The sequence below is a fragment of the Thunnus thynnus genome, chromosome 8 (assembly GCF_963924715.1).
Source record: "Thunnus thynnus chromosome 8, fThuThy2.1, whole genome shotgun sequence".
Taxonomy (NCBI): Eukaryota; Metazoa; Chordata; class Actinopteri; order Scombriformes; family Scombridae; genus Thunnus; species Thunnus thynnus.
The window spans coordinates 121421-142039 of NC_089524.1; the positions used below are offsets into that span (position 1 = coordinate 121421).

The window sequence follows — 20619 nt, forward strand, 5'->3', positions numbered from 1 at the left end:
GATTAGTTTACGTAGAAGAAGCTCCGGCAATTAATCACCATAGCAACTGCAGAGGCGGGCTTTAAACCAGGTAAACTTTACCTGTTGTGTCTGTGGATGACCCGTAATGTCGTCAGAATGTGTCAGTTAACTGTGATGGTTTTATTATTAGTCTTTTGTGTTGCACTCAGATAATAAACAGATAATGAAGTTCACTCTACAAAATATTTGGAATGATGCAAAACTTTATTTGGTAAAACTTGTCGCACTGTAGTAATCTTTTCTTTGAAATTCTGTAATTTTTTAATGTTATAATAGTTTATAATTTTTAGATAATTCCATATACATATAAAGAAAACTCAACTTTAATCTCTTAATGATATTTAGCTGTATTACAACTGTGTAGTTAAGCTGCAAAATAAAAAAGACCCAAATTATTTTGAAAATATATACAATTATTGACTGAAATTATTTGAATCTAATGTATTATTTTTGTTTTATTGGAATATTATGTTGAATTTAGTAATTTATTTCTGCAGAAAGTGTTTCTCTGCGTAATGTTTTCATTTGATGCTGCTCATGTTTATCTGTTGTTGTGTTTTGAATTTGCCCAATAAAGTTATAAAGAACTGCTTTGTAGGAGGACTCATCTTTGTGTGTTAAATCAGTGGAACGCTCCTTTAAACACGTTCAAAACGACCAATCACAGAGCTCTGCTGTGTCATGACATCAATAAACTTTAGAGGAAATTCACGAGTCTCCTGGAAAATATTTTCAGATTATAAATTTATATTCTGACCATCATTGTTTCTTGGTGGATGGCTCTAAATCCTACATTACCCATGAGCCTCAGCTGCTGTTGCTATAGAGAAGAAGCCGATCAGAGCAGTAGTAACATACACACACTACAGCCCTGTGACTGGATGACTGAAATGCACCTTGGGAGTTGTAGTTAGTAGTTGTATTAGTTCAGCAGAGCAGGTTTGTGGTTTGGTTCCTCTTCAAAGAGTAAGAAGCCCTTTAGGACAAAAGCGTTCCTCTACTCTTCATAAAGGATTTTGTACGGTGGCTGAAAGAGACCAGAAAGTACAGCAGCCTGAGAAAACACAAGCAAACAGAGAAAACTCGCCGACCAGTTTATAACAGCAGCTTCTTTCAGACTCTGAGTTGTTCCGTCTGTGCTGACAGTTTCCTGCTGCAACAGCAAGAATAACTTCATGAAATAATCTTTAAATATTTGGGGAGAACTAAAAGAAACTGAACAGGACACTCCACAAACTGTATGCGTCTCTGTTTTTAATCTATTCTTATCATGAATTGATTGATTTCCCGCCTGCAGTGGCTTCCTGAGTTCCTTCAAGCAGCCGAGATTCATTCATTCTTGTTTTATTGTATATTTTATTGTACATTTTTAATTACATTTCATCAGAAAAAAAGATGATGATGATGATAAATGTGCTTTTACTAAAATAAGAGCGTTATTCTTTTGTATCTATGAGTGTACATGTGCATACAAATAAATCACAAGTGCAAGAATAATAATTATATATAATTGAAAAACGTTTCTAACGTTTGATTGTCTCGGCGTGCTTGTAGTTTACTTTGGATTTGACTAAATCTAAATGTGTATATTTATATGTATATATACATACACACACACACACACACACATATATGTATATATATATATATATATACATATGTCAGTGTTTACAGACTGTTCTCCAATAACTGCATTGATCTGTTCCTTCTGTGTTGCTTTTCAAGTACAATTTCTGTCTTTGCTTGTGTTGTCTGGACTGCAGTTTTTGGACTGTTTTGGCCACCGTACATCAGTGTGTAAAAGTGGAATCTGTTTTTCTATGTTTGGCATCTGGTCCATCTGCTCGCCTCGTCATTGATGTCTGCGTCATGTTTTGTTTTTGGAAGCCCCTGTACAGAGAGAGGTAGAACGTGTGGTCTCAGATCAGATGAAAGGATTTGTTTTTTAAGAAAGGTCAAAGGTCAGATTTGGTCCTTGGGGGTCTGAACACTGAAGGTGTCTGCGCTGAAGAGGAGTGGTGAAGATCTGTGTGATAATCTGTGTAAAACCAAACTATGTACAGTGCAAACAGCTGATAAAGTGTAAACAACACCGCAATTTACTAGAAGCTCACAACACAATACATCACTTACCTGAACGCTAACAACTGGATCTACTTTATCTACTCACACAGCTGCGTAATAATTTCAGCGGGTGTCCACAGTAAAGAGTAGAAAGGATAAAAAACTCAAAGCAGATCTCTTCACGTCGCAGACAGAAGCAGAAATCAGCCGTTTCTCAGTTTTACAGCAACATGAAACTTCAGTCTGAAGTCTCGCATGCTCACAAACACAACCAGATGCAGAAGAAGAAGAAGAAGAAGAAGAAGAAGAAGAAGAAGAAGAAGCAGATAAACCCGAGAGAGACAAAGCTGCTCTCTCCTCGTCCTTCACTTCAGAGTGTCCGCACAGACGTGCTACCAAGATTTAATAAAATACAATCAATCAGCTCCGACAGATTCTGAGCGTCTGAGGAAAGATCCAGCTTCTGTACCAGGAGAAGAAGAAGACGGCCACTCTGTATGTCCCGTATTGGAACTGAAGAGTTTTTTGTTTCTGATAGTGAGACATTCTGATGGATATCATGTCTGTGTGTTGAATACGTTAGCTTAGCTTAGCATAAAGACTAGAAGCAGGTGGAAACTGGTAGCCTGTTGCTCATTTCAGAGACTGTCAGCACAGCAGGTCATAATGTCAGTCTACAGTCAGTTTGAGTGACAGCTGCCATCTAGCGGTCGTAGTAACTGTGAGGCGGAGCAGAGCTGCAGGTCACATGACGTTTATATATGTGACAGATTTCCTCGTTCAGAGGCGGCGGCGGGACGGAGGCTTTAACCCAACAGTGAACAGAGACGCTGTTCATTTCCTGTTTCCAACCGTGAGTCGGGACAGTTTTTTAAAAAGCATATCTACGATCGTTCCCTAACCTTAACCCCGTGGTTATTATTGTTGCCATGACGACGAAGGTGGTCTAACTTTAAGGAAGTAGTAACTTTAACCCATCACATGTTTCTCTGACCTTAACAAAGTGATCATTTTAACCCAAACCATCATCTTTAAACCTAACCAGACCTGAACCACAGCGCTGTCACATCATCAAACATCATTATTGATTAACAGTGATGTGTGATGGTTTTGGAAAACACAGACAGATGATGTCGTCTTGCTGATTACTGCTGATAGAGACGCCAGATTAGAAAATGATTGTGTATGTGTGGAGTCACAGAGAGTGCTTAGCTCCCTCAGTTGTATTTTTTGCCCCCTCTGTTTATACTTTATGTAGCCTATGTATAAAAAATAGCCAGTATAATTTTAGGCTATTTGCATTGGTGTATGCATGGGTCCATAGTACTGAAACGGAGCAGAGGAGATCGACAGACACACTGACAAAACATGCCACTTAATTCGGTTTGTTAGCCTGCTTGCTTTGTTGTAAACAGAGCTTTCAGCCCTAATTTCATTTTCACCTGATTGTAATAATAATCCCCAGACAGAAGGGAAACGACGGGGAGGTGAAGGGACAGTCAACCAGACAGAGAGAGAGCTGCAAGCTGCAAACAGCTGTTCCTACATGCCTCCCTCTGCTGATCTTGAGAATCATTCATAAATTCAAAAAACTATCTCTGCTAGTGCTACGTTCTTATATGAGTGCTCTGATTAATAAATGTATTCTTTGATTTTGAAACAATAGCCTTATGTTGCTGTTATTTAGCTTTTCTGAGGCTATTGCAGCCCCCTCAGTCCCTTCATCCTGGGTCATCCTGTGGTCGAACCGCGTATCTGGAGCTTAATGTGGAGGACTTGTTGGAATTTCACCAAATGTTCAACATGCAAACTACAGTTTGTAACATAAGGTTATTTCTGTTCAAACCTATTATTACATGTTCAAAACAAACCGCAGACTTGGTCCTATAAACATGTGAACGCCCTGAAGGACGAGCAACAATCTGTCATGAAATATGATGTTGCCACCATCTGCATTCTGCGTGTTCATACGTCTCTTTTGTAGGCTGTCAGCTCTGTCCAAAGTTAAAAAAGGCACCTGCCGACTCCTATTAAGATCACTGATTAACATGTCTGTAATTAATTCGTACACAAACTGAAATGTAAAGTTACAGCTGGAACTATTTCTTAATTAACAACAGTGAATCCATTCTTCTGTCTCTGACTACAGCGCACAATGACATTATTATTTTTCTTGTGTACAGATTAAATAAACCAGACAGGTGTTCATTTGAACTTAAAATGTGTTGGCAAGTTTATTTCTTAACTTGTCACAGAGCCAGGTTAGCAGTTTCCCCTGCTTCCAGTTTTTATGCTAACCTAATGTTTGCAACACAGACATGTGACTGATATCTGAACATGTCACTCAGAGAGAAAACATTAGACTCCTTTGAAGTGGCAGTGGCCTGTTCTCAAAGACGAAATGGCAGTTAGTGACCTGACAAAGTGCCACATTTAGCTTGACTCTCGATTCTGAGGAGTTTGTTTCAGTTGTAAACATGTTAATTTCTCTGTTTGTTACTGCGGTAAGAAGAGCGACAAAACACGACGTTATAGTTTGGTTAGGACTTGTTTGAGTTGAGCAGTAAAATGAGAGGAGTTTATATCAAGCTAAGAAGCCACAGAAGTAAAGTCCAAGTCAGACTTCATCAACACAATAACTACTGTAGCTGGTGAGCTAACTGCTAATATGCTAAAGCTTGTCACAATAGATCTCCCAGCTAGCTAGCTTAATAACTATCAGTTTCCATTTTAAATGTTAGTGTGACCGAGCTTTAACGTATATTTTCTCAAGATGCGGGTGAGAATTACAGCTACAAACTCATTGAAGCAGCATTTCTGAATCACGTTAATGCTGCACTGTTCCAAATTACAAACTAGCATGCTAGCTCAGAGACGCTAGCTAACCTGAACTGACTTAATATTTGCTTTGTTTTAGATGATAACAGGAAATATATATTATGATTAAAAAACATTTAAAGAACATTTAAAGGATTTATTTTTAAATAGAAAAAACGTCTGTGTCATAATCCTACAGGCACACAGATATACCAAATAATTACCTGATCATTAAAATCACATATGAGATAAATAATTTATCTACAAAAACACAACAGACAGAAAAAACTGTTTTGATGCAGTTACTGAAAGAGCATTTTGCTAATCCTTCTCTTAGTACTCAACAAGTTTAACGTCTCTAAATATATTCAACTTCTCAGACAGACCAACAGATAGAAGTTGGTCAGTTTTATGTATAAGAAAATTGAAATGATGTTTGAATAACAAACATGTTCATGTAAAACTAGCTAGCTACCTTGGCAATTAGTGTGTATTAGCGTGTTGTGTTATTTTTCTCACCACAGTAAAAATAGCAGAGAAGACATGGTCTGTCTTAAGTCCTGATGGAACAATTGTGTTTTTGTTTCTCATATCTTGAGTAATCTCCAGCCTGCACATTGAAACCAGACCAACATTCAGCAAACCCTCAGTGAGTACGTGGCATGACAGCAGAGCTACAGAACAGGAACAAAGTTGTTGTTGGTGATTAAATTTCAGCTGTAGATGTTGCAGAGAGTTTAGTTTCTGGTGCAATTTGGTCCAAATAAATTATTTTGTTTGCAGAGAAGATAATAGAACTGCATCATTTTTGTGTTTTTTTTTTTTGTGGTTGTGGCAAACAGAAGCAGAGAGGAGTGTCTCTGCTTTGCGTCAGGTGATCACTGGCAGTGGGCAGTCTTACAGGTAGGCTCTGCTCCTGGCATGAAGCCGTTGCTGAGGCTGTTGGGACTGGGCGGTGTGGCCAGAGTGGGTGTCGCTTCGACCCTGGGGGCAGGTTCTACCATGGAGCAGCTCTTCTGCGGTAGCCGGGGCTGGCCCAGCACAGTTTTGGGGACAACAGACGCCTGCCGCTGCCCATCGGCCCGCAGCGGCGGCCTAATGGGTGCGGGGCCCGTGGGTGTGACATCACAGCTGGGTTGTTTGGGGCTGTGGGAAGGGGAGGGGCTGAGGGCACTTTGGCCTGCACTTTTTGACTTGTCTTCCTGTGGCGGTGACTGCTGATCTGATGGCGGGGCCTCCGTGTTTGTGGGGGCAGGGCCTGTAGACTCAGGGGGCAGGTCCTGCTGAATGCTGCTCTGCCTCAATGTCCCTGAGCCTGGAATCTCACAGCTGTCAGTACGACGCCGCGAACCCTCATGCATCCGACTGGTGGCCACGACGGCCTTCATGGCTGCCTGTCGACACAAACACATAAAAAACATAAACATACATAAACACTTAAACAGTGGAAGACAACCAAAGCAGCATCTGGAATGCCTCAAATCACAACAAAAAGCCTGTTAGGATGTTTTTACCCGTTTGACAAGTTGAACGTTACCAATAGGAGCACAGAGCTCTCTTCAAACTGACACAGTGACCATGTCAAAAGACTAAGACATTGGTAGGCAAAAAGTGGCCCTCCAACAGAAATATTTGGCTCCCTAACAAAAGCTGAAGTTTTTATAGATTGCATCAAGTCTTCTACATGACTCTTTATAAATCTACATTAGATAACGTTGTATACACAAAGCTCATGTAAATCCAATACCACTCTAAAATTGTTTTATATAAACAAAAGCATATCAAAAAGAGCCTTAAAACATCCTGTAGTTTGATCCTGGCATAACAGATCCCCAAAGCCAGCGTGTGACTGATTTGTTCAAGCTTTCAGTTAAGTCACTGCTTCCATTTAAAAACACTAAATAGGTTTTTTGTGTTTGTTCTGTCACCAAACTCACTGTGAACTTGGTTAAACACCCAGACGGCATCCTCACCTTCAGTTTGCGTCGAGCATTGAACTCCTGCAGTTTCCTCTGGGTGGTGTCCATGTGGGAGAAGCGAGCAGCTTTACCCAGCACCCAGGGGTGCTGCAGGGCCTCTCGGACACTGAGGCGCTTGTGAGGGTCGAGGACGATCAGCTTACTGACCTGCAGATGGACAACCGGGGACAGGACTGAGTTTAGACCACCTGTCCATGAAAGAACCTTCTACAGGTAGAGCTCAATGTGGCAGAGGTCAAGTCTGATTGACCTGTTTGGCAGGCAAGTATAAAGATGTTCAAGACGAGTCAAGTCTCAAGACCCTCCATAAAAGTCCAAGACATTCCTGACATTTCCAAGTCCTGTCTCAAGTCATTCAAGGCAAGTCCTATTCATTTGAAATGGGTCAGAGTTAGTGTCAAGTCACTGAAAAGACTCATTCAAGAACAGCCCAAGAGAAGTCTCAAGTCCCTCCAGACAAGCCCGGGTAATTGAAAATAAGTTCAAATCAAGTTACAAGTCAAGTGTCGAGTCATTTGAAACTAATCAAAATCAAGACTCAGGTATTTCAAGACAAGCCTCAACTCATCCCAGATAAGTCCAAGTCAGACCAGTCTCAGCCTCAACTTCTTTGAGACGGGTCCAAGTCAAGTCTTAAATCATTAAGAGCAATTTCAACTTAAGTCTCAAGTCATTCGAAAAACAAGTCATTCGAAACAGGTCCAAGTCCGGAGTCATTTCACAATAGAGTTTCAGTTAATTCGTAACTCCTTTAAAACAAGTCCAAGTCAAATATTGTGTCATTCAAGACAACCTGAGATTCAAATTATCCCAGATGAGTCCAAGTTATTTATGACCACTTCAAGCCAGTTCTCAAATCATGTCACAATTCATTTCAATTCAAAATTCTTTTCATAGACTTTACTGTCATATGCAGAAATAAACTAGTTATCAATGTCTCAATGTTGCTATGGCTCTTCCTGGTGCTGTAAATTATTCTATTTAAAATATACTAGAAATTTAATTTGAAAAAAGTATTTATTGGACAAATAAATACAGACACACACACACATTCATATCCACCCACCACTCACGTACATCCATATCTACTGAGGTAGACAAGGTGATAACAGTTGTGCTGAGAACAGTATTGAAATATGTGCAAAATGACAAATGAGGTGTGCATATTGTTCAGATGTATGCAAATTTCAAAAGTCACTTCAAAACAAATCCGAGTCACTTGAGAGTCCAAGTCAAGTGTCAAGCAACTGGAAACTGGTCCAAGACAGGTTCAAGTTACAGTTAATTCAGAACTGTTTTAAGACAGGTCCAAGTCATGTCTCAAATCACTTCAAAACATTCATTTTATTATTTTATTTGAGACCATTCCATGTCAAGTCTCAAGTCATCCAGATAAGTCCAAGTCATTCAACACCAGCCTCAACTTCCAAACTGGACTAAGAATTAATCCTGCATAGCCTTAAGCTATTTTGAGATACTCCACGCTGCTTGAAGCGTCTTACTGTGTGCTTAACAATGGCAGGTGAATTCACAATGGAGAAGATACTCTGAACTTCTGAGAACACCAAAAAGAAGTCCTCTTTAATCTCCAAGGAATAGAAAAGAAAATTAATCAACTTTACATTGCTATGACAAACTTGACAGAGCAATATGGCCTCACTACAATCAAAAGTGGACTATTTGGAAAATAAGAGCAGATAGCCAAACCTCTTGATTGTTGGAGTTCTGCAGTGATCCGAGGGAGCCGATTCGGTGGCTTTCCTGCGATGCCTGATTCCTGGCCTACTTGGGAAGGAAAACTTCCTGAAACCACTAGCCCTGGAGACGAGCCATCGGATTGCAGTGTGTAACAGGATCAACCCACAGAAATGATATCGACCCACCATAGTGAAATTCCTGAACTATCAGGACAAGATGAGGATCCTGTGTCTGCCACGTGAGCAAGGAGAGCTTCAGTTTAACGGTAAAAGAATATACCTCTTCCCTGACCTTAGGGAAGCATTTCAGTCCAAAGGCAGGGCTTTCCTGCTGGTGAAAAAGAAGCTCCAAAATTTGAGAATAAGGAATGTCATGTTCTTCCCGGTGACATTATCTTTTGACCATGTTGGCACTAAATTAAGGTTTGGCTCACCTGATGAGTTAGAGAATTTTGTGAATGAAATCCAGACCAGTGATCCTTTATCCCCTATGCAATAGAAAAGTTACATCTGCCTGCAGTATACTGTGTAAAATAAGCCTGATGCCCCATAGATAATGGATTAAATCATTTCATTTTTTTTGTTATCACTTATCATTACCTATCTCACTTAGGCCCTGCTTACACCTGGCATTAACATGTGTCTTGGGTGATCCCATCACAAGTGGACAGCTCAAAATATGTCTGTTTACACCTGGCTGTGCTCAGATCTCACTTCCCTGCTCTATATACAAATAAACATGTAACACAGCAAAACTAAACACTGTAGTTATCATATTGACAGGACAGAGGAAACTATCCAACAACTGCAGCTTCTGAAATATTTTTTTAGACAGACAAGCAAAAAACAAGGTATTTCCTGGTTTTGGTTTAATATCTATTCTAATTGTCGATTTGATGAGGAAAACGAGTTAGGGGAACAGGGAAAAACAGAAAGAAATGGGAGGTGAATTATGTTTTTTTAATTCACTATCCTGTGTTTATGGAAATTTTCTGAAAACACTAAACACACATATAAAGTAATACACAAAACACTGCTTGGTTGAAGATTAAAAAATATTATTGTACAATAAGGAGACACAACACACAAAGATTTGCATCAGTTTGCCTCACTGAACAAAGAGCAAACCTATTCTATTATAGTTGCAGAAGGAACAGAGAAATGATCTGTGATTGGTCAAATCATACAAATTTATGGATTACAACCAATGGCAAACAGCCACGAGGTATACATTTACATGCCCATGTATGCTAGATAAGGACACAGGAAAGGAAGAGCCCTAAGCTATATGTTGCCTTTGACCCTTTAACCTGTCCTGTTTACTCTGTGACTCAGGATGCTACCTTATCTCAGCCTAAGCCAGAATGGAAAGAGAGGAGTCGGCCTCCTAAAACACATCCCTTCATGCACTTCCCATGCCTAGTCTGCAGGAAAATAGAGGACGTCAGTTGAGTAGGCATCCTTCAATGCAGGCCAGGACACATTGTGTTTACACTGCTAAATGAATGTGGCCTCATGCGGCCCAGACACACCTGTACTTAGAGCTGTCCACTCTGTCCACTCGTGTAAACAGGGCCGTAACGACAAAAAAACTGGGATAATATCTAAGAAGCATGTTCCTATACACATGCAACAATTGAACAATGATTATTGATTATTTGACTTCAAATAATGAGAGTGTGGGTAGGCAGAGAGGTATAGGCCGACTGTCAACACAGTGGCATTTAAAAAAAAAATTCATAAAGACTAATTTACTGACTGATAGATTAAGAGAAACAACGTAAATGGAATGGAAATGATCCGGCTCTGATTTATTATTTAATCTACTGAAGATTCCTTGGTTGACTTTATTTCCCATTTGTTTTATCCTATATTCTTGGCCTCCAGTCCACCATTTTTAATTTTCTTTTTAATTTTTGCATTTTGATGTTAATGATGTTGTTGTCATTTTGTTCTTATTACAATTATTACCTTGGGCCTTTATTTCAGTGGACTATAGCCATTAAAAAACAACCAATGCGTGTCAGCTTGTGCCTTCTTCAGGGTGTAGAGACACAAAGAAACAGAGTTGCATTGGTGTGTTTTTTTAAGACTCTAGCCCACTGAAATAGAGGCCTTTTATTTTTCAAACCTATCTTGAGTGTGTGAACCTGGATTTTTCATGCCATTTTTTGGTCATAATTTTTCAGCTCTCCTTGATCTGTGTTGAACAAGTTGAGAAATTTTATATTGGTTCTATTCATATATCAGACCATGTTCCTGTCTTTTTAGTTATGTCCATTTCAAATAACAACTCAAAGAGATACAGCTTGAAATGCAATAGGTCTATATTAGCTGAAAGATTTCTGTTCCATGGCCCAGAGGGAATTACAGATGTTTATCCAGGAGACTGATAATGAATGTGCAGATCCCTCAAACTTATGGGAAACAACTAAAGCTTTTTAAGGAGCATAATTATATCAAGAAAAAAAATGTTGAAAGAACAGAGACACCTTGAAGTACAGTTACAGGAAGCAGAATTTGAACATAAGTGTAATGGTCGCAAAGCCAACTGGGATAAAGTTATAAGAACCAGAACTGCTCTGAATACACTCTTATCTCAAAATGCAGAAAAGGTATTTTTCAAACAAAAACATAAGATACACAAATACGCTAATAGGTCAGGGCGGTACTTTAATTTAATTTATTAAGTAACAAATCCTCAAATAAAACTATCACTAGAATTAAGGATAAGAATGATAAGCCACATCATACCACACCTGAAACTGCTAAAGCGTTTAATGATTTTCATTTGTCTTTGTATACCTCAGAATCACTGGACTTGGAGGATAAAATGAATGATTTCTTTCAACATATAAGACTTCCTAAGGTTTCTGAAGAAGACAGGAATAAATGTGATGTGGATATGGAGTAAGGGACTGGTCCCCAATAGCAATATACCTGAAAGAGGAATGGTCAAGAGTAATAAGTATGGGGGTAACAAATATAACAGTATAAGCACATACAAACTGCTTTTTGTAAATTCACCAGGTTGTGATTACTGCTGTTTTTTTGTTTTTTATTTCAATTGTTTGTTTGTTGTTTTCTTGCTGTGTTTGTGTTTGCTCTTGTGTTGTGGTTTTCAGTATGTCTTGTCTTAATTGTAGGTCCTTGCATTGTATCATTTTGTTGCTGTTGAAAATAGAAGACAAGTCCTAGTCAAGTGTCAAGCCATTCGAAAAAAGGACCAAGTTTGGAGTCATTCAAAGTCAAGCGTCATTCTACCGAAGTTCAACTGGAGTGTCGAGTCATTCCAGACAAGTTCCAGTTAATTCTTATTTCCTTTAAACAAGTCCAAGTCAAATATTGTGTCATTCAAGACAACCCAAGATTCAAATTATCCTAGTTGAAGTCAAGTTATTTATGACCACTTCAAGTCAAGTCTGAGTCATTCAAAACAAGTTTACATCAAGTCTCAAGTACAAATCCAAGTCACTTGAGAGTCCAAATCAAGTGTCCTGCCATGGGAAACAGGTTCAAAACAGGTTCAAGTTCTAGTTAATTTATAACTCCTTTAAGACAAGTCCAAGTCAAGTATAATTCAAGACAACTTGAGATTCAAGTTATTCCAGGTAAGTCGAAGTCAAAGACCACGTTACATTAAGTCATTCCAGACAAGTCCATGGAATTTGAAATAAGTCAATTTCAAGTCCCAAATAATTGCAAAATAAGGTCAAGTCAACCCCTTTACAACAGGTCCAGGTCAAGTCTAGAATCATTCTGCACAAGACAAAGTCATCCAAGTCATTCTATACGAGTCCAGTCAAGTCACAACTCCTTCAACAGTCCAAGTCATTTTAAGAGCTGTCCAAAACAAGTCTCAAGTCATTCCAAACAAAACAAGTGTAGTGTAATCTTACACAGACAGCTTCCCATTTATACTGGTGACAGTTGTTTGTGTGCCTAAAAAAAACAGTTTAGTAAAATGTGTCATCACGTCATGTGATTGTTGATCACTGATCAACTGAAATGTAGACTGTGAATGAATCATGTTCATGTCGAGACCCAGGAACTCACCAGATCCTTGGCATTGAGAGAGACCTCGTCCCACCACGGAGACACAAACTCGTAGTCACAGTTGAGGATGCGGCTGTACATGTATTGATCCCCCCGTGGGTCAAAGAAGGGCTCAAACCCACAGAGTCTAGAGAGCAGGACACAGGTCAGATCAGTGTTAGTGGCTGTTACCAGACAGGAGAAACATAATAGGACTGTACTGTGTAAATCTGATATTCATAGAAGAGGAAATGACAGATCTAAAACTGGAACTTTTCTTTATCAGATATTAATCAACAAACTCACCAATCACAACCAGGCTGCAATGCTGGAGGCTATGTTCTCTGTTTATATTCTGGGCATTAGTTTACATTTACAGTTAAAATTTAGTTATTAAGTTATTAAAGTTATTAAGGCTGACTTGAGTGCTACTAAAAATTTGATGTCTTTTAGGCCAACAGTTTTTTTATTTTCATATTCCTGGCAGCGTAGACAGAGCTTTGAAACAGCAGTTATTCCTTTATGGTTGCAGGTAAAATCCTTTTTGTGTGAAAAAATAATCATAACACAAAGTCTACTCACTAGCTTTTCCTGAGTTTTCAGCTGCTTTTATCACCATCTCTTTATTTTACAGGTCTGAAATGTTTTAAAAAGCTTCATAGAAAGTTTCATACAAACTGCCACTAATTATTGAGGAAATATAGAAAAATCTCTGAGATTTTAGTCACAGCTTAGTTAGTTGTGTTTTACTGCAGTTGTTGAAAGAGCAGTTCTATAGACAGGTTTCCAATAATCAAGAATATGTGCACAGCAGGTGGCAGAAAACATGTTTCTACAACATCCTAACAGCTTCTGTCTGCACATTTTCAGTATTTAGAAATAAATCAACACACTGGAGACCATTGATATCACTATTTAGAGGTGAATTTGTATGCAACACACATCATCGTACCTTTGACAGACATCCGTCAGGTCTGATCAGATAACATGACACATACTTCAGTAAGAAACAGCAGCTAACACAGAGTACACAGAATTAGCTCTACAGATAGAGAGAAATTAACTGAGAGCCTCTCAAACATCACTGAGTTAAAAACACAACTCGAGAATAAAATATGAAAAAGATGTCAACATAAAAAGTAACGTTAGCATAAATTAAAAAGTAACATTTGACTAAAAAATAAAAACTAAGGTTTGCATAAAAAATAAAAAAACATAAAGTTAGCTTGAAAAAATGTAATGTTAGCACGAAAATTAAAAAAGTAACGTTAGCATAAAAAACAAAAAGTAATGTTAGCATAAAATAAAAAGTAACATTTGACTGAAAAATAAAAAGGTTAGCATAAAAACTTAAGAAGTAACAGTAGCATAAGATAAAAAGTTATGTTAGCATTAGAAGTAACATTAGCATAAAATAAAACGTTATGTTAGCATAAAAAGTAGCATACAGTAGCATAAAAAATAAAAAAGTAAGCATCACTCAGAAACCTGTCTATTTGAAAATATTATATATATATATTTAAAATATAATTGAACAACTAATTATTATTATTCAAAATCCAAGTAATTAAACCTTTTACAGACTGTGTTTGGTGACAGTTGTGTCCATAAATTCTCTGACTGAAGGCTACATAAGCTTTAGTGTGAAGGAAACACCTCCTGCTGCCTTCAAATGGAACCTGTGATTTTGTGTTTTTGATACAGGTACTCAAGTGGTTAAAATAAACAGTTTGTGGCTTATTTTGTGTTTTCTGCATTTAAACACCACATAAAGAAAAATGAAAAGGGGAATGACCTCCATAAACTAAACCACTGTAATAAATATGACTATGTGTCACATGTCAGCCGAGCTATCAGAACATTTCCACCTCTGGAGTCTAAAAGCTGAGCTGAAGCTGACGTTTATTATTGACAGTAAATATGTGAACGCACCATGAACGCACATAAATAATGTGTTACACATGATGTCATCGCTTCTAACGACCTTAATGAGACAGACTGAGTCAGTACTGTGTGTGTATGTGTGTGTTACTCTGTGTGTGTGTGTGTGTTTGTGAGTTACTGTGTGTGGTCAGGGAGGTGTTAATGGACTCACAGGATGTAGAGGATGACGCCCACTGACCACATGTCCACCTCGGGGCCGTAGGCATTTCCCCGCAGGATCTCTGGAGCTGCAGGCAGAGGAGCCTGTTAGCCAGATGGCTGACAGGAGCTCTAACGGAGAGTCATGTAAAATCTACAGTACATAGTACTACATCATAGTGTAGTAGGTGTGATGGACTCACCGCAGTAACCTGGTGTGCCACAGACCGTCTTCATGGTCACCTGGTCATCAATGATTTTGGAAAGTCCAAAGTCAGCTGAAAGGGAAGATTTCTCCATTAAAAATTAAAAATATTGTCCATTGTTTCCTTCGAATATTCAGCTCTTGATGTAAAACTGCATCTATGTGTTCAGAAGAGGGTGGAGAAGCAGAGGATGGTGAAGATGAGGCAGAGGATGGTGGAGATGAAGCAGAGGATGGTGGAGGTGAACAGAGGGGGGTGGAAGTGAACAGAGGAGGGTGGAAGTGAACAGAGGATGGTGGAGGTGAACAGAGGATGGTGGAGGTGAACAGAGGAGGGTTGAGGTGAACAGAGGAGGGTGGAGGTGAAGCGGAGGATGGTGGAGGTGAACAAAGGAGGGTTGAGGTGAACAGAGGATGGTGGAGGTGAACAGAGGAGGGTTGAGGTGAACAGAGGAGGGTGGAGGTGAAGCGGAGGATGGTGGAGGTGAACAGAGGAGGGTGGAGATGAAGCACAGGATGGTGGAGATGAAGCAGAGGAGGGTGGAGATGAAGCAGAGAATGGTGGAGGTGAACAGAGGAGGGTGGAGGTGAAGCAGAGGAGAGTGGAGATGAAGCAGAGGATGGTGGAGATGAAGCAGAGGATGGTGGAGGTGAACAGAGGAGGGTGGAGGAGAAGCAGAGGATGGTGGAGGTGAAGCAGAGGATGGTGGAGGTGAAGCAGAGGAGAGTGGAGATGAAGCAGAGGAGGGTGGAGGAGAAGCAGAGGATGGTGGAGGAGAAGCAGAGGATGGTGGAGGTGAAGCAGAGGATGGTGGAGATGAAGCAGAGGAGGGTGGAGATGAAGCAGAGAATGGTGGAGGTGAACAGAGGAGGGTGGAGGTGAAGCAGAGGAGAGTGGAGATGAAGCAGAGGATGGTGGAGATGAAGCAGAGGATGGTGGAGGTGAACAGAGGAGGGTGGAGGAGAAGCAGAGGATGGCGGAGGTGAACAGAGGAGGGTGGAGGTGAAGCAGAGGAGAGTGGAGATGAAGCAGAGGATGGTGGAGATGAAGCAGAGGATGGTGGAGGAGAAGCAGAGGATGGTGGAGGTGAAGCAGAGGATGGTGGAGATGAAGCAGAGGATGGTGGAGATGAAGCAGAGGATGGTGGAGGTGAACAGAGGAGGGTGGAGGTGAAGCAGAGGATGGTGGAGGTGAAGCAGAGGAGGGTGGAGATGAAGCAGAGGATGGTGGAGGTGAAGCAGAGGAGGGTGGAGATGAAGCAGAGGATGGTGGAGGTGAAGCAGAGGATGGTGGAGGTGAAGCAGAGGATGGTGGAGGTGAAGCAGAAGAGGGTGGAAGAGAACAAAGGAGGGTGGAGGCGGAGGACAGAATGTCTCTCAGCAGCTGAGTCTGAGCTAAAGGAAGTTGATGGAGGAGGAAGGTGATGGAGGAGGAAGGTGATGGAGGAGGAAGGTGATGTAGGAGGTTTCCACTTGTAACCATTAGTCAGAGGATCAGCTGCCGACAGCCTAACTGGGCAAATAATAAACCAGAGTGACTCTGTGAAGCTGTGAGTGTTTCCTGTAACACTTTCTGTAACATCAGCTAACAGCTCAGGGAGAAACGTGATTTAGTGTGAAAATATTTCAGCTAATCTGACAGATGGAAACATAGCATCAACATAAATAGTAAAAATAATACATTTAATTTGTATTGCACTTTTCATTCACAGTGAATCTCAAAGTGCTGCTGCATTAAAAGCATAAAACACACAACATTAAGAAAATAATATGAGTTCAGATGAAAAAGCCTCCTGAATAGAAACATTTTAGGCCTTTTTTAGAAGACTCTCAGGTCTGTGCTGGCCTCAGATTGTTAGGAAGGCTGTTCCACAAGTGGAGCTTGGTACTGGGGCCCCCATGGTGTGGGGCTTTGTACTGGGGGCCCCGTAGTGCAGAGCTTAGAACTGGGGGCCCATGGTGTGGGGGTTAGTACTGTGGAGCTTAGTACTGGGGGCCCGGAGGAGCAAGCTGCTGGCAGATCTGAGAGTTCGGGTGGAGGTTTGATGGATTTGTATGTGAACAGCAGGACTTTGTGTTCCATCCTGAAGGGAACTGGGAACCAGTGCAGTGAAAACAGAACTGGTTTATATGTTAGTGTTTTCACTGTCATCAGGATCCTGGCAGCTCTGGTCTGAATGTTCTGGAACTTCTGGAGGCTCCTGCCAGGATCCCTGTGAGGAGATCAGAGTAATAGTCCAGTCTGGAGGAGATAAAGGACAAGTTTCTCTAACAGCGTTAGAGAGGAGCAGCATGTTTTGGAGATGGTAGAAAGAGGTTGTAGAGGATAAACAGCATGTAGAGGGTAAAGAGGTTGTAGAAGATAAACAGCATGTAGAGGGTAAACAGATTGTAGAGGATAATCAGCATGTAGAGGGTAAACAGGATGTAGAGGATAATCAGCATGTAGAGGGTAAACAAGATGTAGATGGTAAGCAGGATGTAGAGGGTAAACAGGATGTAGATGGTAGGCAGGATGTAGATTTTAAGCAGGATGTAGATGGTAAACCGGATGTAGAGGGTAAACAAGATGTAGAGGGTAAAGAGTTTGTAGAAGATAAACAGAGTGTAGAGAGTAAACGGATTGTAGAGGATAATCAGCATGTAGAGGGTAAACAAGATGTAGATGGTAAGCAGGATGTAGAAGGTAAGCAGGATGTAGAAGGTAAGCAGGATGTAGATGGTAGGCAGGATGTAGAAGGTAAGCAGGATGTAGATGGTAGGCAGGATGTAGAAGGTAAGCAGGATGTAGAAGGTAAGCAGGATGTAGAGGGTAAGCAGGATGTAGAAGGTAAGCAGGATGTAGAAGGTAAGCAGGATGTAGAGGGTAAACAGGATGTAGATGGTAAGCAGGATGTAGAGGGTAAACAGGATGTAGATGGTAAGCAGGATGTAGAAGGTAAGCAGGATGTAGAAGGTAAGCAGGATGTAGAGGGTAAGCAGGATGTAGATGGTAAGCAGGATGTAGAGGGTAAACAGGATGTAGATGGTAAGCAGGATGTAGAGGGTAAACAGGATGTAGATGGTAAGCAGGATGTAGAAGGTAAGCAGGATGTGGAGGGCAAACAGGATCGGGCCGAGAACTGATCCTTGTAGAACACTCAGTGAGACATACTCAGTCCTACCAGAAAGGTAGGAGGTTCGAGATAGGTCTGTAGCTGGCAAGAACTTCTTGTGTAGGGGTCAGTGAGGGTAGATGGAACTCTTCTAGTTTGTAAGGAGAGGTTTGCAGTTTGGGTGATCAGGGGGCTAAGAATGGGGATGTATGATTTAAGCAGAGCTGTGGGAATGGGGTCCATGGCACAAGTACAGGGTTTCATCTTCCTGAGAATTTCTCAATGTGACTCTGCCTTACACCAGTAACATGGAGTAGAGACGGTGAGCTCCCGGACAGAGGGTCAGTGAAAGGAGGAGGCAGAGAGGAAGAGTTGGACATCAGAGAGTGGATGTTGTTGACCTTGGCTCTGAAGGTCAGTGAAGCTGTTACATCGCTATTCTGTAGCCTCAATTGTGGAAGATGATTGTGGCCTCAAGAGATGATTCATGGTGGAAAAAGGATGCTTAGGGTTGCCAGGACTGTTATTTATTTTGTTGGAGTAGAACTGTGACCGACCATCTTTAAGGGACTTAAATGGTAAATGAACTGCACTTGTATAGCACCTTTCTAGTCTTCTGACCACTCAAAGCACTTTTACAGTACAAGCCACATTCATCCATTCACACACACATTCATGTGCTGATGGCAGGCTGCCATGCAAGGTGCCTGCTCATCAGTAGGAACTAATCATTCACACACTGATGGCACAGCCATCGGGAGCAATTTGGGTTCAGTATCTTGCCCAAGGACACTTCAACATGTGGACTGGAGGAGCCAGGAATTGAACCGCTGAATTAAAACAGACGAATAAAGAAACCATTTAACTACGTAGCCGACCAAATCAACAAAAGCTGAGCAAGTACACGCCGGGACGCAACGCACGCGTGCCTGGTGGGATCCTGGCGTTATAGTGGCATACTGTACATGTTATGCTGCTTTCAGGTGCTGTCAGAAATATCCAATTTACAAGTTCAGTTTGCATGGCGAACATAAAACTAAGGGGATAATGTGACAGTGACGCGTAAGATTTGTGATGTTTGTGTCTACATTAACAGTTGATGGTAAAACTGAATCGTGCTAAATGAAACTATAAGTTCTATAAAACATGAACATCTAGAATCGGTTTGTTACCTATCTTCAGAGGAGCGTCCAGCGACAGGTCGGCGTACAGCAGGTTCTCAGGTTTCAGGTCACGATGCACAACGCCGTTCTCGTGTAAATACTGAAATAACACACACGACACCAAAATATTACAGAAACACAGTTTAACAGCTCAGTGTGTTCATTACAACCACAATATGACAGTGTTGGACAGAACAAACTGGAGTGGATGAAACAGCCTTCCGGTGAGGTGAAGGTGTTGGGGGTTGGGGGTCAGGGAGGATTTGGCAGGATGGACTGAAACACAGAATGAAACTCTGAACTGACAGATGGCCTCTTCCTCCAGCTCCAAGCATCCCCTGCTGCTCTCTGAACACATGCATCCTCTTCTCAGATCAACTGCAGCTCACTAGAATATTTCCATCCTATTTTCATTCACATTTTCAGTTTGAGCATAAGCTGCTGTGTAAATGGCAGAAACAGCCTCTTAACATCCACCCTTTTTTTTTGAATTTCCACCTTAAAGCTTATAACAGAAGAACTGTGAGGCCAAATGCATGTATTCAGCTTCATTTGAGAGGTAACATCTTCTAGTTTCTGGAAATGTGCTTGTTTAGCATGTGGCTAAAACACAACTAAAACTACATCAGTTCAAATATGGCTTAAAAAAGTGTTTTTGGTCCTTGTCTATAATTAGTCATATTTGAATAGGAATAACTCGGACATACTTTATGCCAGAACTATGCAAATCACCACATACCTTCTACATCTTATTAAGCACACCTGTATAAACCAGACCCATAGGCCTGACCTCTCCAAACCTCTTCAAAACGTCTCCAAGTGGACAAATTGTGCCAATTGCTTTTAGTCATTACTGCATAATGCTAAGCTGCTAACAACTGGGGCGGGTAAGCAGGTCGCCAGTGACCACACACATCAGATCTGTGTGGAGCGATGAGGAGGCTGTAACCTTCCTCACATCAATACAGGAAACTAACAGAAATGCCATATTTCTATCATGTGTTTCACATGGTTTTCCATTTCTTTAATCTCATTTTCCAACATTAAAATACTGTTTTATGTCTTTACGCTTACAGAATGAAACTTGCACTTAATCTATTATTGGTTATTCTGCCTCATCTTCATTTAGGAAACATGAACCACGATAAATTCAGGAATATATAAAGACCACAGCAGTAAAAGACGATTAGTTAGTTATAAACCTTCAAGGTTAACCTATAAATATTAATCTAAGTAATAGATTATTGTCATAATGAACACACATGTTCTTCAGTCACTTCAATAAATCACATTTAAAATGTCCAACATGATGTGGGTCAAAATATAAAAAGATGTTGATGTGTTCAGGGGTTGCAGGATGTTTCTGCTGCAGATTAACGTCACACACATGTGATACAGCAAATACAACTGTACTGTAATCCCAACACACACACACACACACACACACACACACACACACAC

At 40.6% G+C, this 20619-nt stretch overlaps 1 protein-coding gene across 1 annotated transcript in view; it reads right to left on the reverse strand.

Annotated features, from left to right (window-relative positions):
- Nucleotides 1–4289: 4289 nt before the first annotated feature.
- The window catches only part of si:ch73-60h1.1 (calcium/calmodulin-dependent protein kinase type IV), a 35192-nt gene continuing 18862 nt past the window's right edge, over nucleotides 4290–20619 (reverse strand). Inside the window, exons 6-11 of the mRNA XM_067596012.1 lie at nucleotides 19168–19258; nucleotides 14899–14973; nucleotides 14709–14784; nucleotides 12635–12761; nucleotides 6876–7028; nucleotides 4290–6296 (exon numbers count right to left, since the gene is read on the reverse strand). Coding sequence (XP_067452113.1) covers nucleotides 5781–6296; nucleotides 6876–7028; nucleotides 12635–12761; nucleotides 14709–14784; nucleotides 14899–14973; nucleotides 19168–19258 — 1038 coding nt within the window. The 3' untranslated portion in view covers nucleotides 4290–5780. The remainder of the gene's footprint in view (nucleotides 6297–6875; nucleotides 7029–12634; nucleotides 12762–14708; nucleotides 14785–14898; nucleotides 14974–19167; nucleotides 19259–20619) is intronic.